The sequence below is a fragment of the Mustelus asterias genome, chromosome 2 (assembly GCF_964213995.1).
Source record: "Mustelus asterias chromosome 2, sMusAst1.hap1.1, whole genome shotgun sequence".
NCBI classification, from domain to species: domain Eukaryota; kingdom Metazoa; phylum Chordata; class Chondrichthyes; order Carcharhiniformes; family Triakidae; genus Mustelus; species Mustelus asterias.
In genome coordinates, this window is record NC_135802.1 from 65,292,348 (window position 1) to 65,316,176 (window position 23,829).

At 44.7% G+C, this 23,829-nt stretch overlaps 1 protein-coding gene across 1 annotated transcript in view; it reads left to right on the forward strand.

The window, feature by feature from the left end:
- The window catches only part of LOC144508500 (contactin-associated protein-like 2), a 1,535,312-nt gene that overhangs the window by 1,377,531 nt on the left and 133,952 nt on the right, over positions 1-23,829 (forward strand). Inside the window, exon 21 of the mRNA XM_078236477.1 lies at positions 5,913-6,046. Coding sequence (XP_078092603.1) covers positions 5,913-6,046 — 134 coding nt within the window. The remainder of the gene's footprint in view (positions 1-5,912; positions 6,047-23,829) is intronic.

The following is a 23,829-nucleotide window of genomic DNA, read 5'->3' on the forward strand; positions in this document are numbered from 1 at the left end:
TAATTGAGCCTGAGGCTATTGGATTCATGATGCCACTCCATCTGACGAAGGAGCAGCGCTCCGAAAGCTGATGGTATTTGCTACCAAATAAACCTGTTGGATTTTAACCTGGTGTTGTTAAAACTCTTGCTATTGGATTCCCCAGCATTGCAAATACAGCAAAATCAGATGGTAAAGAGTGTAAACCTGTAAGGGAGGCCAGGGAACTGCCGCCCACAAAAGTTAATGAATGGAAAATTGGGTTACAGTGTAGAAACAGGACATTTGGCCCAAATAGTCCATACCAGTATTTATACTCCACACAAGCCTCCACAGGGACTTTTCATTTGTAAGAGTGCAATTGAAAACAATGTTAATCAAGTCATAGAGTATTCAGTTGTTCAGTGAAATTTCTTAAGAATTAGAGTACAAATAAATACTTTATAAAATGACAATTAATAACAGGACATATTGCAAATAAGGAGCTGTAACAACAAAAGACCTACGATAGGAATGGATCTCTGTGATTCAAGGGTGATCAAGACAAAATTAATTTCCTCCCGTGCATAAGTTATATCAAAATTATGGAGCTCTGCAGTCTGGATCTTATGAAACTTAATTTAGTAGCAGCAATGTGTAGCGGCAAGTGTGACTGTGTGTTAAATGATGATGCCCAAATAAAGAGAGTACATGGGATGAGTACAAACATTATGGCTTTTTCATTGTCAAAGTTGGGGATGATCCCATATCTGCTTGGCCAGCTCACCCGGTTGGTATTTAACAGCTGTCGGACCATTAATTGGCTTGAGGTGGGCTTTTCCTCTTTATCGGGCAGGGAGGCCCACCTTCGAGAGTTTCTGGCCAATCAAATTGCCCGCAGCTCTCTTATGCCAGCAACACCACCAGGAGTAATGGTCATGGTTCGGAGTGCAACATTGTCCAAGGAAGAGAAGCCAATAGAGCCTGGACAAAGGTAAGTCCAGTGTCTTGCTGGGACCAGACTAGCAGGCCCCAGTAGGGAGGTGGGGGTCAGGCTGGACATGGCAGAGAGGAGAGGAAATGATGGAGGAAGATGGTTTATGGGGCATCCAATTGGCAAGGGTGCCCAAAAAGGAGGGCAGCTCCTCTTGCCTGGCTATCAGTCCACCAGGTTTCACCGGGCTGATTGGGCACTTAGAGCAGCTTTTTAATAGTTTCAATGTTGATAATTGACAGCATTATTAGAGTAACTACTTTGGAGGAATTAGTCAGCATGATAGAGCTAACTTAACATGCTGACGAACGCTGGATTGATGTGTGTAACTCTGGATATTGATTTAACTCATGTCATTTTTATATTAACAAACATGAATTAAATGAATGTTTCCATTTGACTTCCATTTTGCCACTTAAAATTGCACAAGTCAAAAAACCTACCTTAAGGGAAATCTAATGTATGATTTCTCAAATTTGGAGCCTTCAGAGGTCCCTTTACAGCTGCTATAAATAACAGCATGAGAAAAATGAACAATATGATAGCTAAAGTATGATACTACCAACCTCCCAGCTCTCTGGTTGTTTTACCACTGACTAACATTGCAGTACCTCCTTCATAACTCTGAAAAGGAATTGGAAACAGGATATGGGTTATATATCATATGGATAGCTGTGTGAATATAAAATGATCAGGAAGAAAGTTGTACCTGCTATCCAACAAATGAATGTGCCTTACGTAGTCAACAACAAACAAGAACACGGTCAAAGCCAGGTTTAGTCAAGTTTAAAATGGGAATTGCAGAATTTACCAAACTTTACCTCACTTTTAATTCTTTGAAATGTCCCTGAAATAATTATATATTTTACAGTAAATTATTTGTATCATATTTGTTGTTTCTTTAACTCATTCAAAGAATACCATTTTCTAATTGCAGCCTGGTTATACAGTTTTCCTTTCTTGAGAGTGACTTCCTCTGGAGGTTTTGTCTGCACCACAGACACAGCAGGATAATATTATTATAGTGGCAACCAGACTGATGTGAATTTTTATGAAACAAAAGGGCAGTACTATTTCCTACTGATAAACCTGGAGTTCTCCAAGGAATATAATTCTCTTATTGTATTATATTAGCATGCACAGTGCGATATATGTTAACAGGTGCATTTAAAAGGAAGATACTAGCTGGACAAGCATATGAGGGATGGGATTTAGATGAGGAAAGTTGGGAAGAGGCTCAAGTGGCGCACAAACGTCAGCATGGACTAATTAGACTGAATGGCATCCGATGTAAGTAACCTGGAGAAATAAGGAAATGTAAGTTTAATTCAAAGTGTAGGAAGAAGCAGCTAGGTTTCTACTGCAGCAGAAAATCCTTACTGCAAGGTATTATACTGACCTCTGTATGTCACTCCCTGCTAACCCATTCCCTGCTATTCTCCATAGGCCTCTTCTTTCCTGCAGCGAAACAGAGAGATAAATCCATAAAGCAGAAACTGAAAAAATAGGATTTGTCCAAGCCTGTTTGTCTTCTTCAAGTCATCTTTGTCTGCTATACAGCAGCTTTTATCTCAACTGTTTATCTGGGTTATCTACTTAGCAATATAAAAAATTTGAACACGAATTCAAGTGCAATGGGTAAGTTTCAATAAATGCCATGCCACAAAATATAGGGGATATTAAGGAAATTTATAAGGATAGTAACAAAAATGAGGGACTTCAGTTATGTGAAAAAACTAAAGAAGCTGGGGTAGTCGTCCTCAAATAGACAATGTTAAGGGAAAAATTAATAGAAGTGTACAAAATGATGTGGGCATTTTGATAGAGCAGACAGGGAGAAACTGTTTTCATTGGCAGGAAGTTAGATAACAACAAAATTTAACATTGTAAAAGGAAATGGGGATGGAGAAATTAGAATTTATTTTCTGGGCAGCGGAAGCAGATTCAATCGTAACTTTAAAAAAAATAATTGGATACATACTTGAAAAGAAAAAGGATGCAGGGCGGTGGGAAAAGAGGATAAAGTGGAACTAATTGGATCGCTCTTACAAAAATTCAGCACAGACATAATGAGCCAGATGGCCTCCTTCTTTGCTGAATGATTTGCTGACTATGAAATCTGTTTGCCTGTTTACAAGTTAGCCTGGATATGATACCACTTTCTCTGATGGCTTTTATTAGCCCAGAGGCAATTCCAAAATGAATTGTTTGGATCTATCTTCTGTAGTTTAAAAAGGAAACAGGACTCTCGAAAAATCGAACAGCTGTTCCAGTTCTGTGAACTGCGTATGATGGTCAGATGCTGGAAGAGATGAAGGGTACTATCTTATCAGCTCGCCATGCCTGTCAATCAGCATGACGAGCCAGGAAGATAGCAGGAGAGGCCAAGAATCCAATTCGTGCAGGGCACAGATCAGATTGCTATCTTCCTGGCCCTTTTTTACCGGCATGAACGGCTTCACGCTCAGAAATGGCATGAAACCTATTAACATAGGATTGCCGACATTAACATCCACTTACCGGGATTGGCACGGCTGCTTCCGCCCTCATGGATGCTGCCTCCCACCTTTCGCCAGTGAGAATCACGACTGCTCTGCAGTAGTGGGAACCAGCGCCAAAGAATCCCTTCATTACAGCAGGAGGTCATTCGGTCCATCGAGCTTGCCCCAACTCTCCAACAGAGCATCCCACCCAGGCCCTATCCTTGTAACCCCACATATTTAGTTTGCTAATCCCCCCATTCCAACACATCCTGAGACACTAAAGGGCAATTTAGCATGGCCAATCCACCTAACCTGCACATTTTTAGATTGTGGGAGGAAATCGGAGCACCCGGAAAGCCCATACAGACACTGGGAGAATGTGCAAACTCCACACAGACAGTGATCCATGGCTGGAATCGAACCCAGGTGCTTGGCGGTGTGAGGCAGCAGTGCCGCCACGGCCATGCCAGGAGGATCGAGGGCTATTGAAGCACCTGGGGGGGGGGGGGGGGGGGGGTCGGGGGGGGCGGTTGGGGGATTGGCTGGGCATTGCCTGAAGGGCACTGCCCACCTGGCACCCTGGCAGTGCCCGATTGGGTACCATAAGTGAGCCAGGGGCAGTGTCAAGAGGGTGGGGCCTGAATGGGGGTGAGGCCTTTGGCATTGGGCTATGACGGGGGGAGAGAGCGGGTAAATGGAGTTGAAATCAACCATGATTGAATGGTGGAGTGGACTCGATGGGCCGAATGGCCTTACTTCCGCTCCTATGTCTTATGGTCTTATGGCTATGTACAATGATTGGGTGATATGCAGGCAGACAGCCTATGGAAGGGAGGAGCTGGACAAGGGGGAGCTCTGCAAGTGGGGACATGCAGGGGTGGGTATCTGAGGGGGTTGTGATGGGGGGGCAGGTTGGCGGTCCGTCAGGGGTCTTATCAGGAGGGTCCTGATGCCAGCAACCCGTATTGGTATGGGAGGTAATAATGCCGTTGATGATATGGGAGGGGGTGAGGGTTCTGATGAACCTGGGAGGAGCGAGCTCGGAGGAGATCTCCCAGTTCACTGTCAGACCTGGGCGCTTTGCGCAATGGTGCCCGCGTGCTCTAAAGCTGGCTTCACTGGCGTACTTATGCTGTGCCCCACCGCTCCCACCAGCGCAAAGCTCCCGGCTGACATAGAAATTAACAGAGTGCCGGAAGATTGTAGTATCATGTTTGCCCAAAAGACCGGCACAGAGGATTCCTGTTTTCATGCTGTTATGACACTATTGGAAAAATGTTTGGAAAATTGCCCCCTATGTGAAGCCCACCACTGAAGGAAGCAAGTAGGACCGTTTTCAGAAGAATAGTTATACAAATTCAACATGTTAACTCTATTTTATCTCTCCACAGAGGCTGCCAGACCTGCTGAGTTTTTCCAGCATTTTCTGTTGTTATTTCGGATTTCCAGCATCTTGCTTTTAGATCATTTTCATGTCTGTTTTGTATTTGAAGTGTGATCCCCCACCACTTCCACCTCCCATCCCCATGGTGCCCTTTCCTTTTCAGAAAATGTTACGCTGTGATACCCTATGGTTCCATAGGCCTGAAATGTCTTCCAAAACTGGTCTAATTACCCATGGTTGATGTCTGATTCTTGATAATGAATGTCAATAAGGAGCGAATGGCATAGTTAGGCCTATACCCATTCTCTCACAATATCTGCATGCATGTATTTCCAATAGGAGCTATTGGATAATGAGCAGTAGTAGTTAGCTAATTTTCCTCTTCCAACCCATTGAATGCTGAGGTCGATAGGGTCTTATCACCATCAACTAATTCAGCACAAACACATGTTGAAGCTGTCGTCTTTCTTGTTAGTAAGGCTCACCTACTCACAGGATAGACTCACTGGCTGAACTTTCAAAGAAGGTTAGGGTCAGGATAGGAAGCAGGTGGGACACAACTTGGCGCCATCGGCTATTGTGCCGGTGGAGTGATCCTGAGACATTTTCAGAGAGGCCAGGTGGGGTCAGGAATGACCACCTGCCCACAAGCAGCAGGCAGCCAATTTGGATAAAATTAATGTAATTAGGAACCTATTAACGTTCCATTCCTGCCCCAACTGGGAATTCCTCTTGGCATGGGGCTAGGAACATATCCACATGATGGTGAGCCCATTCGCTGGTCTTTAATTGACTATTCCTTTAAATTTAATGGCAAGCACACCATGCGGATTTGGGGCCCAAAACTGATCCCCATGTTTAGTTCCAATTCCTGGAATGAAAATTCAGCTCACTGAATCATCGGGGAGAAGCCCAATGGAACTTATTTCAATTTTGTATCTGTTTTACAGAGAGGCTGTAGTGGAAATGGAATTAACTGTTCTCTAACTTTATTGAAAATAGGAATTTTTATAGAAAATTACCAAGCCAGAGTCTGCTGTACTTCAAAAGAGATCTTGTATTTAGTACTGAGAATAATTTCTGATTTTTGCAGGAAGTCTTCAGATTCGGTATAACCTAGGAGGCACAAAGGAGCCTTACAGAATTGACCTGAACCATAGAAATTTGGCTAATGGACAACCACATAGCGTCAACATCAGTAGACATGGGAAGGAATTACGTCTTCAGGTAAATCTTGCTAATGTGGCAATAAGACACTTTGGCAGGTGAATTTGTATCTCTATATGCTAGTTCTTTCACCTCAGGTTTAGCCTGGAGGATTAGAGAGCTTGTGAGAGGAGCTGCTTTTAGGTTTGTCATCTTTTTATTTCTTTAGCATTCACAAGTAGGGCTACATGATAATATGGAGCAATGTCTTCATTGAATTCTCAAACTTCAACAATTGTGGCAAAATGGAGAACATGGGAATAAGTAGGAAAAATGGAAAAACAGAACATGTTTTAAAAAGTGAGAGACTTGTAAATTTTGGTATTCAGAGAGACTTGGGTGTCCTTGCATACAAATCACAGAAAGTTAACATGCAGGCAAATGGTGTGTTAGCCTGTATAGCAAGGAGGTTAGCGTATAGGAGAAAGGAAGTCTTGCTGCAGTATGTAGGGTTTTAGTGGGATCATACCTGGGATGCTAATTCCACTTTTTGGCTTCTTATCTAAGAATATACTTGTTTTAAAGGTAGTGCAATGAAGGTTCACCACTGGAACCAGAAGGCTGTTCCACCAGGAGAGATTGAATAGAATGGACCAATATTCTTAGGAGTTTAGAAGAAAGAAAGGTGACCTCATTGAAAAGTATAAAAATTCTTAGAGGGTTTGACAGGATAATTGCTGAGAAGCTGTTTCCCCTGGCTGGTGAATCCATAACTAGAAACCAAGGGGGCCACCTTACCAGCTCACCACGCCGGCGAGCCGGCAAGATGGAGAAAGAGGCAAAAAACAGGTTTGCGCCCAGTTTCTCACCTCTCGCATTCTTACCGGCCCTGTTAAGCCGGGCAGGACGGGAGGTGGTGGTCATGGTATCAGAGCTGCAATCGACCAGGGGATGGAAGTATCAAGGCAGCAATTGGCCGGGGGGTATGTATTGGGACAGCAATCAGCGGGGGAGGCCAACGATCGGCCGGGAAGGCCAATGATCGGCCGGGAAAGCCAATGATTGGCCAGATAGGCCAGCAATTAGAGGGGGAGCAATGTCCAGGGGATGGTGGAGGGTGTGGTGGGGCAATATCCATAGGGCTGGGGGCAGTGACAGATCTCTCAATGTACGATGTACACTTGTGCGCAGTACACTGCGAGATCAAGAAGCATGCACAACAGTGCCCCTCGCAGTCAGCAGCCGGCTTCCCGGCAAGAATAGACTCAATCCACTCCCCCTACTGGCATGAATCACACTTAGCCTCTTATTTTGCATGACACACCATACGATTGTGTGTGGGAGCTCGCCCAAAAATGAATGAGACTCTTTCCTGTTTGCATGCTTGTTCGGCACTTCGAATGATTTTGGTAAGATCAGCCTGATAGTCTCAGAATAAGGAATCAACCAGATAAGACTGAGATCAGGAAAAACTTCTTCACTCACAAGGATGTGAATCCTTAGAATTCCTTACCTCAGAAGACTGTGAATATATTCAGGAATGAGATCAAAATATTTTTGGACACATAGGGGTATCAAAAAAGGGGATAGTGTGGGAAAGTCGAGTTGATGTAGATGTTCCAAGGTAAGTAATTTTTAATAGCATGAAAAGGCCAATTTTGATGGATCAATCTTGTCTCTCTGGATGGGATTTTATGGCCCTTTTCATTGGCAGGATCCTCTGGTACCACCAAAGTTGACACCCTGTGACGGGTTCCCCAGCAGCAGGACCGTTGAGCCATGCAAATGGCCATTGACTTTGGTGGGTCGAGTCTTTTAATGTGAGGAGGCTGTTGTGCCACAGCTTACCACATGGTCCCAGCTCACCAGCGAACTCTCAACTCTTACCGCCTCCAAAGGCATAGCAGAAGGACTTACAGATTGACAATCAACCTGCTTAGCCATCAAGTCTTGGGGAACTCAAATTCACAGCTTCTGGCTCAGAAGTAGGGAGGCTCCCCACTGTGCCACAAGACCTCTGGGCACTTATTCTACAACCGTGTTAATTTGCAGGTGAAAAAAAATCATTTTCATTCCCCTTCATTTTCCTAACTTTAGGGCCTAAATTTGAGACTGCCTGACAACATGCACAAAATGATTGGCACACTGAGCTCATGCAACATAGTGGTGAAGCCTGAGTGACATCTTAAATTTGTTCATGGTCCGCGTTAGAATAAATCTTGCAAGCTGCAGGAGTTAATCAGTGCCACAACTCACCTTGCTTATCCAGGTCCTTTGAATTTTGATAAATCTAGTGAGGGAGGGGTTTCAAATTCAATCCAGCAGTGATTTGCAGAGATTATGTGGAAGCAGGAGGCCCTACTTTATTGTTATGACCCCCGTAGAGACCAATAACTTTTAAAAAGAGATAAGAATTTCCCAGTAATCGATGGAAAGAATCTCACAAGATTTCATGGAAGACCATAAGAAATAGGAGCAGGAGTAGGTCTTTCAGCCTTTCAGCCTGCTCCTCAAGTCAATAAGATCATGGCTGATCTGATTGTGGCCTTAACTCCACTTTTCCATCTTCTCCCATAACCCTTGACTCCATCCTCAGTCATACATCTGTCTAACTCAACTTCGAATATATCCAATAATTTAGCCTCCATTGCTCTATGTGGAAGAGTATTCAAAAGACTGACAAGCTTAATGAAAAAGAAGGAGGCATACATAAATTTCAGGAAATTGAAAACAGATAAAGCTCTCGAGGAGTCCAGAGATAGCAGGAAAGAGCTTAAACAGCGATTTAGGAGGGCAAAAGGGGCCATGAAATGTCCTTGGCAGACACGATTAAGAAGAATCCCAAGGCTTTTTATGCGTATATAAGGAAGAAGAGAGTAGCTAAAGAAGGGATAGCTCCACTCAAGGACAGTGGAGGGGATTTGTGTGTGGAGCCAAATGAGGTGGGTGAGGTTCTTAATGAGTACTTTGCATCAGTATTCACAAATGAGAAGGATGTTGTGGATGGTGAGTGTAGAAAGGAGGATGTTGACATTCTAGGACATGTTGAGATAAAAAGGGAGGATGTATTAGAAGTTTTCAAAAACATGAAGTCCCCAGGACCAGATAGGGTCTATCCCAGAATTCTGAGAGAGGCAAGGAAAGAAATTGCTGAGGCCTTGGTCAAAATCTTTGTATCCTCTTTAGCCACGGGCAAGGTACCAGAGGATTGGAAGGTAGCTAACATTGTTCCTCTGTTTAAGAAGGCAGAAAAGACAATCTGGGAAATTACAGGCCTGTGATGGGGAAATTATGGGAAAAGATTCTTAGATGTACTCACATCTGGAAGAGAATAGGCTCATTAGCGATAGGCTGCATGGTTTTGTGAAGGAAGGTCATGATTCACAAACTTGATTGAGTTCTTTGAGGAAGTGACAAGGAAAATTGACCAGGGCAACACAGTGGATGTTGTATACATAGACTTCAGTAAAGCTTTCGATAAGGTTCCTCGTAGCAGGCTGATACAGAAGGTGAAGTCAAATGGGATCTGAACTGAGCTGGTAAGGTGGATACAAAACTGGCTTGGGCATAGACAGCAGAGAGTAGCAGTGGAAGGATACTTTTCTAAATGGAGGTCTGTGACAAGTGGTGTTCCACAAGGATCAGTGCTAGGGCCTCTGTTGTTTGTAATATATATAAATGATTTGGAGGAAAATGTAGCTGGTCTGATTAGTAAATTTGCCGATGATGCAAAAATTGGGAGAGTAGCAGATAGTGAGGAGGATTGTCAGAGGATACAGCAGGATATAAATCGGCTGGAAACCTGGGCCGAAAGATGGCAGATGGAATTTAACCCGGACAAATGTGAAGTGATGCAATTTGGAAAGTCTACTGCAGAAGCAAAATATACAGTAAATGGTAGAGCCCTTAGAAATGTTAGACATAAGATAAAGGTGCACGGTGTTACACATAATGTATTAGCATGGATAGAGGATTGGTTAACTAACAGAAAGCAAAGAGTGGGGGTAAATGGGTGTTTTTCTGTTTGGCGACTAGTGGTGTGCCTCAGGGATCAGTATTGGGACCGCAACTGTTTACGATTTACATAGATGATTTGGAGTTGGGGACCAAGTGTAGTGTGTCATAATTCGCAGATGACACTAAGATGAGTGGGAGAGCAAAGTGTGCAGAGGACACTGAAAGTCTGCAAAGGGATATAGATAGTCTAAGTGAGTGGGCGAGGGTCTGGCAGATGGAGTACAATGTTGGTAAATGTGAGGTCATCCATTTTGGTAGGAATAACAGCAAAATGGACTATTATTTAAATGGTAAAAAATTACAGCATGCTGCTGTGCAGAGGGACCTGGGTGTCCTTGTGCAAGAATCACAAGGAGTTGGTTTGCAGGTGCAGCAGGTAATTAAGAAGGCAAATGGAATTTTGTCCTTTATTGCTAGAGGGATGGAGTTTTAAAACAGTGAGGTTATGTTGCAGCTGTATAAGGTGCTGATAAAGCCACACCTGGAGTACTGTTTTGGTCTCCTTACTTGAGAAAGGATATACTGGCACTGGAGGGGGTGCAGAGGAGATTCACTAGATTGATTCCGGAGTTGGTTTCTGAGGAGAGACTGAATAGACTGCGGCTATAATCATTGGAATTCAGAAGAATGAGGGGAGATCTTATAGAAACATATAAGATTATGAAGGAAATAGATAAGATAGAAGCAGGGAAGTTGTTTCTACTGGCGGGTGAAACTAGAACTAGGGGGCATAGCCTCAAAATAAGGGGAAGCAGATTTAGGACTGAGTTGAGGAGGAATTTCTTCACACAAAGGGTTGTGAATCTGTGGAATTCCCTGCCCAGTGAAGCAGTTGAGGCTTCCTCATTGAATGTTTTTAAGGCAAGGATAGATAAATTTTTGAACGGTAAAGGAATTAAGGGTTATGGTGAGTGGGCGGGTAAGTGGAGCTGAGTCCACAAAAAGATCATCCATGATCTTATTAAATGGCGGAGCAGGCTCGAGGGGCCAGATGGCCTACTCCTGCTCCTAGTTCTTATGTTCTTAGCATCAGAGGAATCTGGCATGCAGATCCACAGTTCCCTGAAGGTGGCAACTCAGGTGGACAAGATGGTCAAGAAGGCATATGGCATATGGCCTTCATCAGTCAGGTTATTGAGTATAGAAATTGAAAAATCATCTTGCAGCTGTATAAGACTTTGGTTGGGCCGCATTTGAAGTATTGTGTACAATTCTGGTCGCCACAATACTGGAAGGATGTTGATGCATTGGAAAGGGTACAGAAGCAATTTACCAGGATGTTGCCTGGTTTGGAGGATATGGACGATGAAGAAAGGTTGAGCAAACTTGGATTGTTTTCATTGGAGCATTGGAGGATGAGGGGAGAATCTGATAGAGGTTTAAAAAATTATGACAGGCTTGGATAGAGTGGATAGTCAGAGTCATTTTCCCAGGGTCAAATGGTCAATTACTCGGGGACATAGATTGAAAGTGAGAGAGGGAAAATTTAAAAGAGATGTAAGGGGCAAGCTTTTCACACAGAGGGTGGTGAATGCCTGGAATGTGCTGCCGGAGGAAGTGGTGGAAGCAGATTCTATAACAATGTTCAAGAGGCATCTGGATAGATACATAATAGGCAGAGAATAGAGGGATATGGCAGGGCGGCACTGTTTCCAGTGGTTAGCATTGCTGCCTCACAGTGCCAGGGACCCAGGTTCAATTCCTGGTTTGGGTCACTCTGTGTGGACTTTGCACGTTCTCCCCATGTCTGCATGGGTTTCCTCCGGGTGCTCCGGTTTCCTCCCACAGACTGAAAGCCGTGCTGGTTAGGTGCATTGACCCTAACAGGTGCCGGAGTGTGGTGACTGGGGGAGTTTCATAATAACTTCATTGCAGTGTTAATGGAAGCCTTACTTGTGACTAATAAATAAACTTTACTTTAACTTTAGATGTGGACCACGTAAAGGCAAGAAAATATTAGATTAGAGAGGCATCTGTGTCAGCACAGATTGGACTGAAGGGCCTGTACCTGTGCTATACTGTTCTTTGTTCTTTTTAACCTTTCAAGAGAAGAAATTCCTCCTCATCTCTGTCTTAAACATGAGATCCTTTTTTTTAATGATTGTCCCTTAGCTGTAGATTCCCTGAGGAGAAACATCCTCGACTTAGCAAGCCTGTCAGAATTTTTCATATTTCAATAAGAACACCTGTCACTCTTCTGAGCGCGAATAAATGTAGGCCCAACCTGCTCAACCTTTCCCATAAGACTACACTTGCATCCCAGGAATCAGTCTAGTAAATCTTCTTTGAATTGCAACCTTTTCGATCCCCATACAATCACATCCTCCTGTCCCTGACCCTGAACCAGATCTGAGGTACTTAGTTTAAGGGTGTAACTTCCTCCTAGAACAAAGTGTCTGCATGGGTTTCCTCCGGGTGCTCCGGAGGAACTTTCTCCCTCCCTGATACATCACAGGGCCCGATTTTACGCGCGGAAACTTGGTAAAGTCGGGCGTGAGGCGATTAGCACAATCTGGGTCCACACAGATGCCCCCTTTACCAAGGCCCGAAAATGGCCACGATCCGAACTACGCCCGAATTGGGCACAATAGCGATTTAAATGCACTTGCATACATTTAAATTGAATTAATGGGCTGCCCACCCAACTTTACCAGCATTTCCCCCTTTACCATCACGTTCGCGCGCCCAGATTCAGCGTGAAACAGACATGCTTGGCAAAGGTCTGTTTCGAGCGCTCCAGCTTCTGAAGACGTAAGTTCAGAGCTTGCAACGGCTCTCTGACTCAGATCGGTGGTGGGGCCGGGGGGGAGGGGAAGCGGGCCAGATCATTCTCTGGTGAGGGGTGGGAGGGAGGAGGGAGGGCAGTTTGTTTTCTGGTGGTGGTGGGGGGGGAGGGAGGCCAGATTGATCTCTGGTTGTGGGGGCAGGGGCAGGAGGGACCACTGCCACTCTGCAGGCAATCCATGGGGGGTAGGAGGGACAGAGGGTCGCGATCGGTCTGGGTAGCGGGGGGGTAGGTGCATTAAGGGGACAGTTACGTTGTGTGGTGGGGCGATATCTGTGGGGGCCAAAGCTCCCGCTTTTTGCTCCCGGGCCGCTTTATCCGCTTTTTGCAGCCCAGGAGCGATGTGACAGGGGCACATTTTTTCAAATTTGTTTTCACCGCGCATGCGCAGTTCAAAGCTCTGATCAGAGCTGCAGCGTTTTGGGTGAAATAAGCCCCTCCCACAGCGCAATTCAGACCCGCGATTTTTTTTTCAGGCTAAGTACATATGGGTGCGTTTGAGAACAGTTTTACAAGTTGGATCTGAATTGCGCCCAGATTCAGCACTTAGAATCAAAATGGTAAGATCGGGCCCACAGTGTCTGAAACTTGGACTCCTGCTCTGAACTCTGAGCCAAGGTTCCAGGATATGCAGACATTTACTGCATATGTGGTTGCTGTGGATCAAGTATCCGCCAGTTCACACATGCAGCACATACCTGCCCTTCCATCTTTATTTTGTTTGGTAAGGTTTCAAGTTTGGAATATCACGCAATGATTATCTGTAGTTATATTATGAAGTTTAACTAGTTATGTTGTAAATTGAATGCACTACTTACATCTCTCCAGTACCTGTTTCAACTACTACTCCAGTTTTGAAAGAGAAAAAAGTAATTTAACTCACCAATTGCACTTAATTACTCGAGCTGAAACCAGGACTCAGCTCTCAGGTCTTGCTGTCTCTGGCTCCCTCTCTTGATGTGGAGATGCCGGCGTTGGACTGGGGTAAACACAGTAAGCGTTTTAACAACAACAGGTTAAAGTCCAACAGGTTTATTTGGTAGCAAATGCCATTAGCTTTCGGAGCGCTGCTCCTTCGTCAGATGGAGTGGAAATCTGCTCTCAAACAGGGCATGCAGAGACACAAAAATTAAGTTACAGAATACTGATTAGAATGCGAATCTCTACAGCCAACCAGGTAGAACATAGAACATAGAACAGTAGAGCACAGAACAGGCCCTTCGGCCCACAATGTTGTGCCGAGCCTTATCTGAAACCAAGATCAAGCTATCCCACTCCCTGTCATCCTGATGTGCTCCATGTGCCTATCCAACAACCGCTTAAATGTTCCTAAAGTGTCTGACTCCACTATCACTGCAGGCAGTCCATTCCACCCCCCCACCACTCTCTGAGTAAAGAACCTACCTCGGACATCCTTCCTATATCTCCCACCACGAACCCTATAGTTATGCCCCTTGTAATAGCTCCATCCACCCAAGGAAATAGTCTTTGAACGTTCACTCTATCTATCCCCTTCATCATTTTATAAACCTCTGTTAAGTCTCCCCTCAACCTTCTCCGCTCCAGAGAGAACAGCCCTAGCTCCCTCATCCTTTCCTCATAAGACCTACCCTCCAAACCAGGCAGCATTCTGGTAAATCTCCTCTGCACTCTTTCCAGCGCTTCCACATCCTTCTTATAGTGAGGTGACCAGAACTGCACACAATATTCCAAATGTGGTCTCACCAAGGTCCTGTACAGTTGCAGCATAACCCCATGGCTCTTAAACTCCAACCCCCTGTTAATAAAAGCTAACACACTATAGGCCTTCTTCACTGCTCTATCCACTTGAGTGGCAACCTTCAGAGGTCTGTGGATATGGACCCCAAGATCTCACTGTTCCTCCAATCTTCAGAACCCTACGTTGACCCTGTAATCCACATTTAAATTTGTCCTACCAAAATGAATCACCTCACATTTATCAGGGTTAAACTCCATCTGCCATTTTTCAGCCCAGCTTTGCATCCTATCTATGTCTCTTTGCAGTCTACAACAGCCCTCCACCTCATCCACTACTCCATCAATCTTGGTGCCATCAGCAAATTTACTGATCCACCCTTAAGCCCCCTCCTCTAAGTCATTAATAAAAATCACAAATAGCAGAGGACCAAGCACTGATCCCTGTGGCGCTCCGCTAGCAACCTGCCTCCAGTCCAAAAATTTTCCATCCACCACCACCTCTGTCTTTGATCAGATAGCCAGTTACCTATCCAATCGGCCATCTTTCCCTCTATCCCACACCTCCTTACTTTCGTCATTGGCCGACCATGGGGGACCTTTTCAAACGCCTTACTAAAATCCATGTATATGACATCAACTGCCCTACCTTCATCAACACACTTAGCTACGTCCTCAAAAAATTCTATCAAATTTGTGAGGCACGACTTGCCCTTCACGAATCCGTGCTGACTATCCCGGATTAATCCGCATCTTTCTAAATGATCGTAAATCCCATCCCTAAGGACCTTTTCCATCAACTTACCAACCACCGAAGTAAGACTAACCGGCCTATAATTACCAGGGTCATTTCTATTCCCTTTCTTAAACAGAGGAACAACATTCGCCATTCTCCAGTCCTCTGGCATCATCCCCGTGGACAGTGAGGACCCAAAGATCAAAGCCAAAGGCTCGGCAATCTCATCCCTTGCCTCCCAAAGAATCCTAGGATATATTTCATCAGGCCCAAGGGACTTATCGACCTTCAGTTTATTCAAAACTGCTAGTACATCCTCCCTCCGAACATCTACTTCCTCCAGCCTATTAGCCTGTAACACCTTCTCTTCCTCAAAAACATGGCCCCTCTCCTTGGTGAACACTGAAGAAAAGTATTCATTCATCACCTCTCCTATCTCTACTGACTCCATACACAAGTTCCCACTACTGTCCTTGACCGGCCCTAACCTCACCCTGGTCATTCTTTTATTCCTCGCATAAGAGTAAAAAGCCTTGGGGTTTTCCTTGATCCAATCCGCCAAGGACTTCTCATGCCCCCTCCTAGCTCTCCTAAGCCCCTTTTTCAGCTCATTCCTTGCTAACTTGTAACCCTCAATCGAGCCATCTGAACCTCGTTTCCTCATCCCTACATAAGCTTCCCTCTTCCTTTTTACAAGACATTCCACCTCTTTTGTGAACCATGGTTCCCTCACTCAGCCATTTCCTCCCTGCCTGACAGGGACATACCTATCAAGGAAACACAGTATTTGTTCCTTGAAAAAGTTCCACTTTTCATAAGTGCCTTTCCCTGACAGTTTCTGTTCCCATCTTATGCCCCCTAATTCTTGCCTAATCGCATCATAATTACCTCTCCCCCAATTATAAACCTTGCCCTGCCGTACAGCCCTATCCCTCTCCATTGCAATAACAAAAGACACTGAATTGTGGTCACTATCTCCAAAGTGCTCTCCCACAACCAAATCTAACACTTGGCCCGGTTCATTCCCCAGTACCAAATCCAATGTGGCCCCACCTCTTGTCGGCCTATCCACATATTGTGTCAGGAAACCCTCCTGCACACACTGCACAAAAACTGCCCCATCCAAACTATTCGACCTACAAAGGTTCCAATTAATATTTGGAAAGTTAAAGTCCCCCATGACAACTGCCCTGTGACCCCCACACCTATCCATAACCTGCTTCGCAATTTCTTCCTCCACATCTCTATTACTATTTGGGGGCCTATAGTAAACTCCTAACAACGTGACCGCTCCTTTCCTATTTCTAACTTCAGCCCATATTACCTCAGTATGCAGATCCCCCTCGAAGTGCCTTTCCACAGCTGTTAAACTATCCTTGATTAACAATGCTACTCCTCCACCTCTTTTACCAGCTTCCCTACACTTACTGAAACATCTATACCCCGGAACGTCCAACAACCATTCCTGTCCTTGTTCTACCCATGTCTCCGTAATGGCCATAACATCGTATTCCCAAGTACCAATCCATGCCCCAAGTTCATCTACCTTGTTCCGGATGCTCCTTGCATTGAAGTAGACACACTTCAACCCACCTTCCTGTCGACTGGTACCCACCCTTGACCTTGATACCTTCTCCAATACCTCACTACCGGACTACAACTCCTTTTCCCACCCCTCTGACAAATTAGTTTAAACCCCCCTGAAGAGCCGTAGCAAATTTCCCTCCCAGGATATTGGTGGCCCTCTGGTTCAGGTGCACCCCGTCCTGTTTGTACAGGTCCCACCTTCCCCAGAATGTGTTCCAATTATCCACGTAGCTGAAACCCTCCCTCCTACACAATCCCTGCAACCACATGTTTAACTGCACTCTCTCCCTGTTCCTCAACTCGCTATCACGTGGCACCGGCAACGTACCAGAGATGACCACATGTTTTGTCTTGGCTCTCAGCTTCCAGCCCAGCTCCCTAAATTTCTGTTTTAAATCCTCGTCCCTTCTCTTACCTATGTCGTTGGTACCAATGTGTACCACGACCTGTGACTGTTCCCCCTCCCCCTTAAGAATACGGAAAACACGGTCCGAGATGTCACGGACCCTGGCATCCGGTAGGCAACATACCATCCGTGAGTCTCTTTTGCTGCCACAGAACCTCCTATCTATCCCTCTAACTAACGAGTCCCCAATAACTATTGCCCTCCCGCTCTCCCCCTTACCCTCCCGAGCCACAGGGACGGACTCAGTGCTGGAGATCCGCTCACTGCGGCTCACCACTGGTATGTCGCCCCCCCTCAACTGCGTCCAAAGCGGAATACTTGGTGCTAAGGGGAATGACCTCAGGGGATCCCTGCACTGACTGCTTCCTCCCAGCCCCTCTCACTGTCACCCATCTATTTTCCTTTCCTGGAGTAACTATGTCCATGAAGCTTCTGTCTATGGCCACCTCTGCCTCCCTAATGATCCTAAGTTCATCCAACTCCAGCTCCAGTTCCCTAACACGGTTTTGGAGGAGCTGCAGATGGGTGCACTTCCCACAGGTGTAATCAGCAGGGACACTGACGGCGTCCCTCACCTCAAACATACTGCAAGAGGAACATTGCACTGCCTTCACACCCATCCCCTCTAGAAACCTTGCCAATACCACTGGCAGATAGAGTTGCTCCAATGGAACAATGAGCTATTTTCCTCCCCTTTTCCTCGGAATCCACTCAGACTGAACTTAAGATTTGCAATTGAAGAGACAACAAAACAAATTAAACTTACCCTTTCCGCCTAAGCCCTTAGAGGCAAAGCCCTTACAGCTCTCACTCTGCTCCCTGCTCACTCTGCTGCCCGCTCAAAAGTGCGGCCTGCTTTTAAACCCACCAAAAACCTTCCCAGGCCTCTCCTGGGCCTACTTCTGGTTTCGGAAAAAAACTCCTATTTTAAACACAAAAATCACTGAAAAATAAATCAAATGCAGAAACAAACTCTCTTACCTTCACGACATATGACAGCGCAGAGTCGCTGAGCAGAAACTGATAGCCAAGTTCCACACACGAGGGCAGCCTAAACCAGGATCTTGGGTTTATGTCACATTATCAGTAACCCCCACAGCTTGCCTCCTGGACTTGCAGAATCTCACTGGCTGTCCTGTCTGGAGACAATACACATCTCTTTAACCTGTGCTTAATGCTCCCTCCACTCACATTGTCTGTATCTTTAAGACCTGGTTGGCTGTAGAGATTCGCATTCTAATCAGTATTCTGTAACTTGATTTTGTGTCTCTGTGCCCTGTTTGAGAGCAGATTTCCACTCCACTTGACGAAGGAGCAGCGCTCCGAAAGCTAATGGTATTTGCTACCAAATAAACCTGTTGGACTTTAACCTGGTGGTGTTAAAACTCTTACTCCCTCTCTTGGCCCATTCCAAGTTTGTAAATGGCCAGAACAGCACTTCCTCCCCAACACTGAATTCCCTCACTTCCCAAACATTCTGTCTCCAGCTGAATGATTGTTGTGCAAATAATTCACATTTTAAGACATTTACCGGAACTAAAAATCTAAAATCAATTGAACATTACTTAGCTGGAAACTAATAGACTAAACTACATAAAATATACTGTCCTCATTAACTAATTAACACAGCTTAAAACCCATGTCACGATTATATGTTACGACACACTGTCAGCAGAAATGTAGACTTGTAGACAAAGTCCTAATAATCTCTGGCAATTCTCCTTGCCACACCGGGATGAGTGTTTCTGATTCATGGGGATACAAGCATCGCTGGCGAGGCCAGAATTTATTGCCCAACCCAACTGCTGGTCAACTGGTGTAGGTATACCCATTATGCTGTTAGGGAGGGAGTTCCAGGATTTTCATTTAGCCGCTGTGAAGTAACAAAGATATATTTCCAAGTCTGTATAGTGAATGGCTTGGAGGTAAACTTCCAGGTGGTGTTGTTCCCATGTGTTTGCTTCTCTTGTCCTTCTCGATGGTAGTGGTCATGGTTTGGAAGGTGCTGCTTAAGGAGTCTTGGTGAGTTCCTGCAGTACACCTTGTTGATCATACACACTGCTGCAGCTGTTCGCCAGTGATGGATGGAGTGAATGTTTGTGGAAGAGGTACAAATCAAGTGGGCTGCTTTTTTATGGATGGTGTCAAGTTTCTAAAATGTTGTTGGAGCTGCACTCATCCATCACACTCCTGACTTTTGCCTTGTAGAAGATAGACAGGTTTTGGGGAGTCGGGAGGTCAGTTACTTGCCACAGGATTTCTCGCCTCTGACCTGCACTTGTAGACAAAGTATTTATATGGTTACTCAACTTCAGTTTCTGCTCAATGCTAACCACCATGATGTTGACAGTGGGGGATTTAGTGATAATAATGTCTTTGAATATCAAAGAGTGATGGTTGGAATCTCTACTGTTGTAGATGGTGATTGCCTGGCACTTGTGTCACACAAATGTTACTTACCATTTGTTAGCCCAAGCCTGGATATTGTCCAGGTCTTTCTGAATTCGAACATTGACTGCTTCAGTATTTGAGGAGTCGCAAATGATGCTGAATGTTGTGTTATCGTTTGCAATCGTCCCCACTTCTGACATATGATTGAAGGCAGGTCATTGATGAAGCAGCTGAAGATGGTTAAGCCTAGGCCATTAACTTGAGGAACTCTTTTAGTGATGCCCTGGGATTGAGATGATTGAACTCCAACAACCACAACCATTTTCCTTTGTGCCAGGTATGACTCCAACGAGCAGAGAGTTTTCCCCCTAATTCCCATTGACTCCAGTTTTGCCGGAGCTACTTGATGCCACACTCGGTCAAATTCTGCCTTGATATCATGGGCAGTTGCTCTCACTTCACCTTTGGAGTTCAGCTCTTTTGTCCATTTTTGACCCAAGGCTGTAATGAAGTTAGGAGCTGACTGACCCTTGCGGAACTCAAACTGATTGCCAGTCAGCAGGTAATTGCTACACACTTGACATTTGTTAGCTCTATTCATGACCCCTTTCATCATTTCACTAATCATCAAAAGTAGACTGATGGCAACACAGGTTGTCCTGCATTTTCTGTATAGGACATTCCTGGGCAATTTTCCACATTTCCAGGTAGATGCCAGTGTTGCAGCTTGTCTAGGGATGGGGCAAGATCTATATTGCAAGTCTTCAGTACTATTACTGGAATATTGTCAGGGCCCACAGCAGTATCCATTGCCTTCAGCAGAATTGTGGTATCATGTGGAGTGAATCAAATTGGCTGAAAACTGTCATCTGCGACTCTGAAGACTTCTAAAGGAGGCTGAGATGGATCTCCAGTCGGCACTTCTGGCTGAAGATTGTTGCAAATGCTTTGACCTTATCTTTTGCACTGATGTGTTGGGCTCTCCCATCATTGACAATGTTTGTGGAGCTGCCTCCTCCAGTGTGTTGTATAATTGACCACCATCATTCACGATTTGATGTGGCAGAACTGCAGAGCTTAGATGCGACCTGTGGATTGAAGAATCCACATGCTGGTTCTGCTGATTGGCATGCAGGTACTGTGATGTAGCCTCACCAGGTTGACGCCTCATTTTTAGATATGTCTGGCACATGCCCTCCTGCACTCTTTATTGAACCGGGGTTGACCCGCTGAAAGTGTGGCTGATATGTCGAATGTGGCTGCAGATTGTAGTTGAGTACAATTCTGCTGCTGCTGTTGGCCCACAGCACTTCATGGTTGCCCAGTCTTGAGTTGCTAGATCCCTTAACCCATTTAGCACTGTGGTAGTGCCACACATCACAGTGAAGGGTATCTTCAATGTGAAGACAGAGACTACCAGTAACTTTCACTCAACCATTTGCATTTCATCAAACTAACTTCCAGCAACAAGACACCCCTTGAAGACCCTTTGGTCATTAAATCTCTACAGATCCTGTTATGGCGGCATAGTGGTTAGCACTGCTGCTTCACGGGACCAGGGACCTGGGTTCAATTCGTAGCTTTGGGTCAATGTCTGTGCGGAATCTGCATGTTTGCCCCGTGTCTGCGTGGGTTTCCTCCGGGTGCTCTGGTTTCCTCCCAGAGGTCTGAAAGATGTGCTGGTGAGGTGCATCAGCCATGCTAAATTCTCCCTCAGTGTACCCAAACAGGCGCCGGAGTATGGCGACTAGGGGATTTTCATAGTAACTTCACTGCAGTGTTAATGTAAGCCTACTTGTGACACTAATAAATAAACTTTAAACGTTAAAACTTTAAACATTTCTTCAAACAGGGAAGCCATTCTCACCAGCATTCTGCTTCCTGGTTAACACAATACAATCTCTTCCTCTGGCTGGCACAGCAGCAGTTATTTCTCTTCCGCTTCAGGCCCCTCTGAATCCAAGTTGGGAGTCTGTGTCCAACAAGACTAGCTGCTCCTTATTTGGGTCTATGTATGAAATAAGGCTCATGAGTTTCTATGGGTTTTCTGCCTGGATCTTTGTCCTTGGGTGGAATCTTCCACCTGCAGTGGGAATCGTGGTGGGCACGGAAGAAAGGTTTGACAGGAGCCAATAAACTGTTTCCAAACAGCAGGAAATGAGGTTGGATTCTCGTTCTCTTGACTTTCATGGCAACTTAGAGATGGATGGAGTGTCCCGTGGAGCTCTGTCAGGAATCCCATTTGCATCTCATGAATGCTCATTGAAAGGAAAACACACTGAAATCTTGATTCCCTCGTGGACATTTAGAATGGTCACTTTCACCATTGTACATAAATGGCAGGCACCTGATGAAGGAGACTTGTTCCTGGACTTTGAGGTCAGTAAGCCCTGCTTTCGCCTTCCTTTCATACCATCAATCAGAGATATCAGCTGCCTGCAGCATAGGGGAGGGGTGAAATCGAGGAAGGACTGGGGAGGGGAGTCAAGGAGCAGAGTGGAAGAGTAAATAGCTGTCCGGGTGCCGTTTAAATATGGCACCCAGACGTTGGAGCTAACAGTGGAGTGGACCACTTCCTGGCGGCAGCACCACGTGATTCATCATGCTCCTTGTAGATACATAATTCATAAGCTGAACTGGAAAAGATGGCACCTATTGCCTATCCTGCTCTCCGACCGAAATCACTCTACCTTCCACTCCCGCCACTGGACTCAGTCTCCAGAATGGAAGATTCGGCACCCGCACCCCCACCCCATGACATCCAACTCACATGGGCCTGTCTCCGGACACAGTTGAAATGATTTCACCATCCTCATTCTAGGACATTCTGTTTATTTGTATTATAAAGTCTAGCCTTCGTAATTAAGTGGCGGCCAGAACACACGCATAAATCAGGTACAGTTGTCACTGCTGTATTCATCCCTGTTGCACCCTTTTATATCTGTAACAGTGAATTCATCCTTCTTTCAGTTTTTAAACTGTGCATTCTAGTAATTGAAAGCTCCAAAAGGCTACGCCCATGTTTCTACCTTCGCACTCTGGCACTTTTAGAGTGGAACTGCACTCAGAATCTGTCCGGTCTAACTGAAGTGCTGATGAAACTGCTCACATCCCTCATCTCTTTTCTGAAACCTTGCTTTCAGCTCCAGTGTAAAAGCAGTGTCCACAATACATTTTTTTTTTCTTTTTGTTGCTGCTCTTATTTTTAAATTGTGCCTCTGATGTGAAACTCAATGCATAAGGCAGAATCTAATTGTAAAAATCAGTAGATGATCAATGTGAACAGGGCAAAGAATTTTCTCTAAAAATAATCTATTTTTCCACATTCTCTGACAGTGTGTCAAATGTCTTAATTAACATTATTGTTTTTAAATGTCTGCGATTACTGCCAGAATGAACACATTTACTAATGAGGCAGTAATGGAGCTCCCTGCTGGTGAGGATTCTGCTACCATCCTGTAATGGGAAATGCAGCCTGAGATATCTTATTTATGTGAATAATAAAGAGTTTCGTTCAACTCAGTTTATAAAAGTGTTTCTGTCATGCTAGAAAATAAAGCAATCATCGCATGTAATTTCAAAATAACTAGTTGTCAATACCTTATCAATAAGTTCTCAGTCAATAAAATGTGTCTTTGATTTGATTTGATTTATTATTGTCACATGTATTAGTATATAGTGAAAAGTATTGTTTCTTGCGTGCTATACAGACAAAGTATACTGTTCAGAGAGAAGGAAAGGAGAGAGTGCAGAATGTAGTGTTACAGTCATAGCTAGGGTGTAGGTAGGTCCATTCAAAAGTCCGATGGCAACAGGGAAGAAGCTGTTCTTCAGTTGGTTGGTACGTGACCTCAGACTTTTGTATCTTTTTCCTGACAGAAAAAGGTGGGAGAGACAATGTCCAGGGTGCGTGAGGTCCTTAATTATGATGGGATTAAGGAAGGTTTTGTGTGTGGCAATGTGATTGAACAGGTTGAATTTCTTATGATTATGCGTTCTGCATTTTGAAGGATAAAGCCATTCCTATTTGAGGAACAGTGATGAAGGAGCAGGCAAATACCAGATGAAGATTGTTTTAAATTGTGAAGGGTATCCCTGGGGTGACATGTACTGTAAATATTGTGTTTAACAAAACAAAAAAATATATGATTTGAAGCTGAAGAAAGACATATTATTTAAAATTGACACGTTTCATATATGAGAATGTAACTTGTAAAATGGCAAAC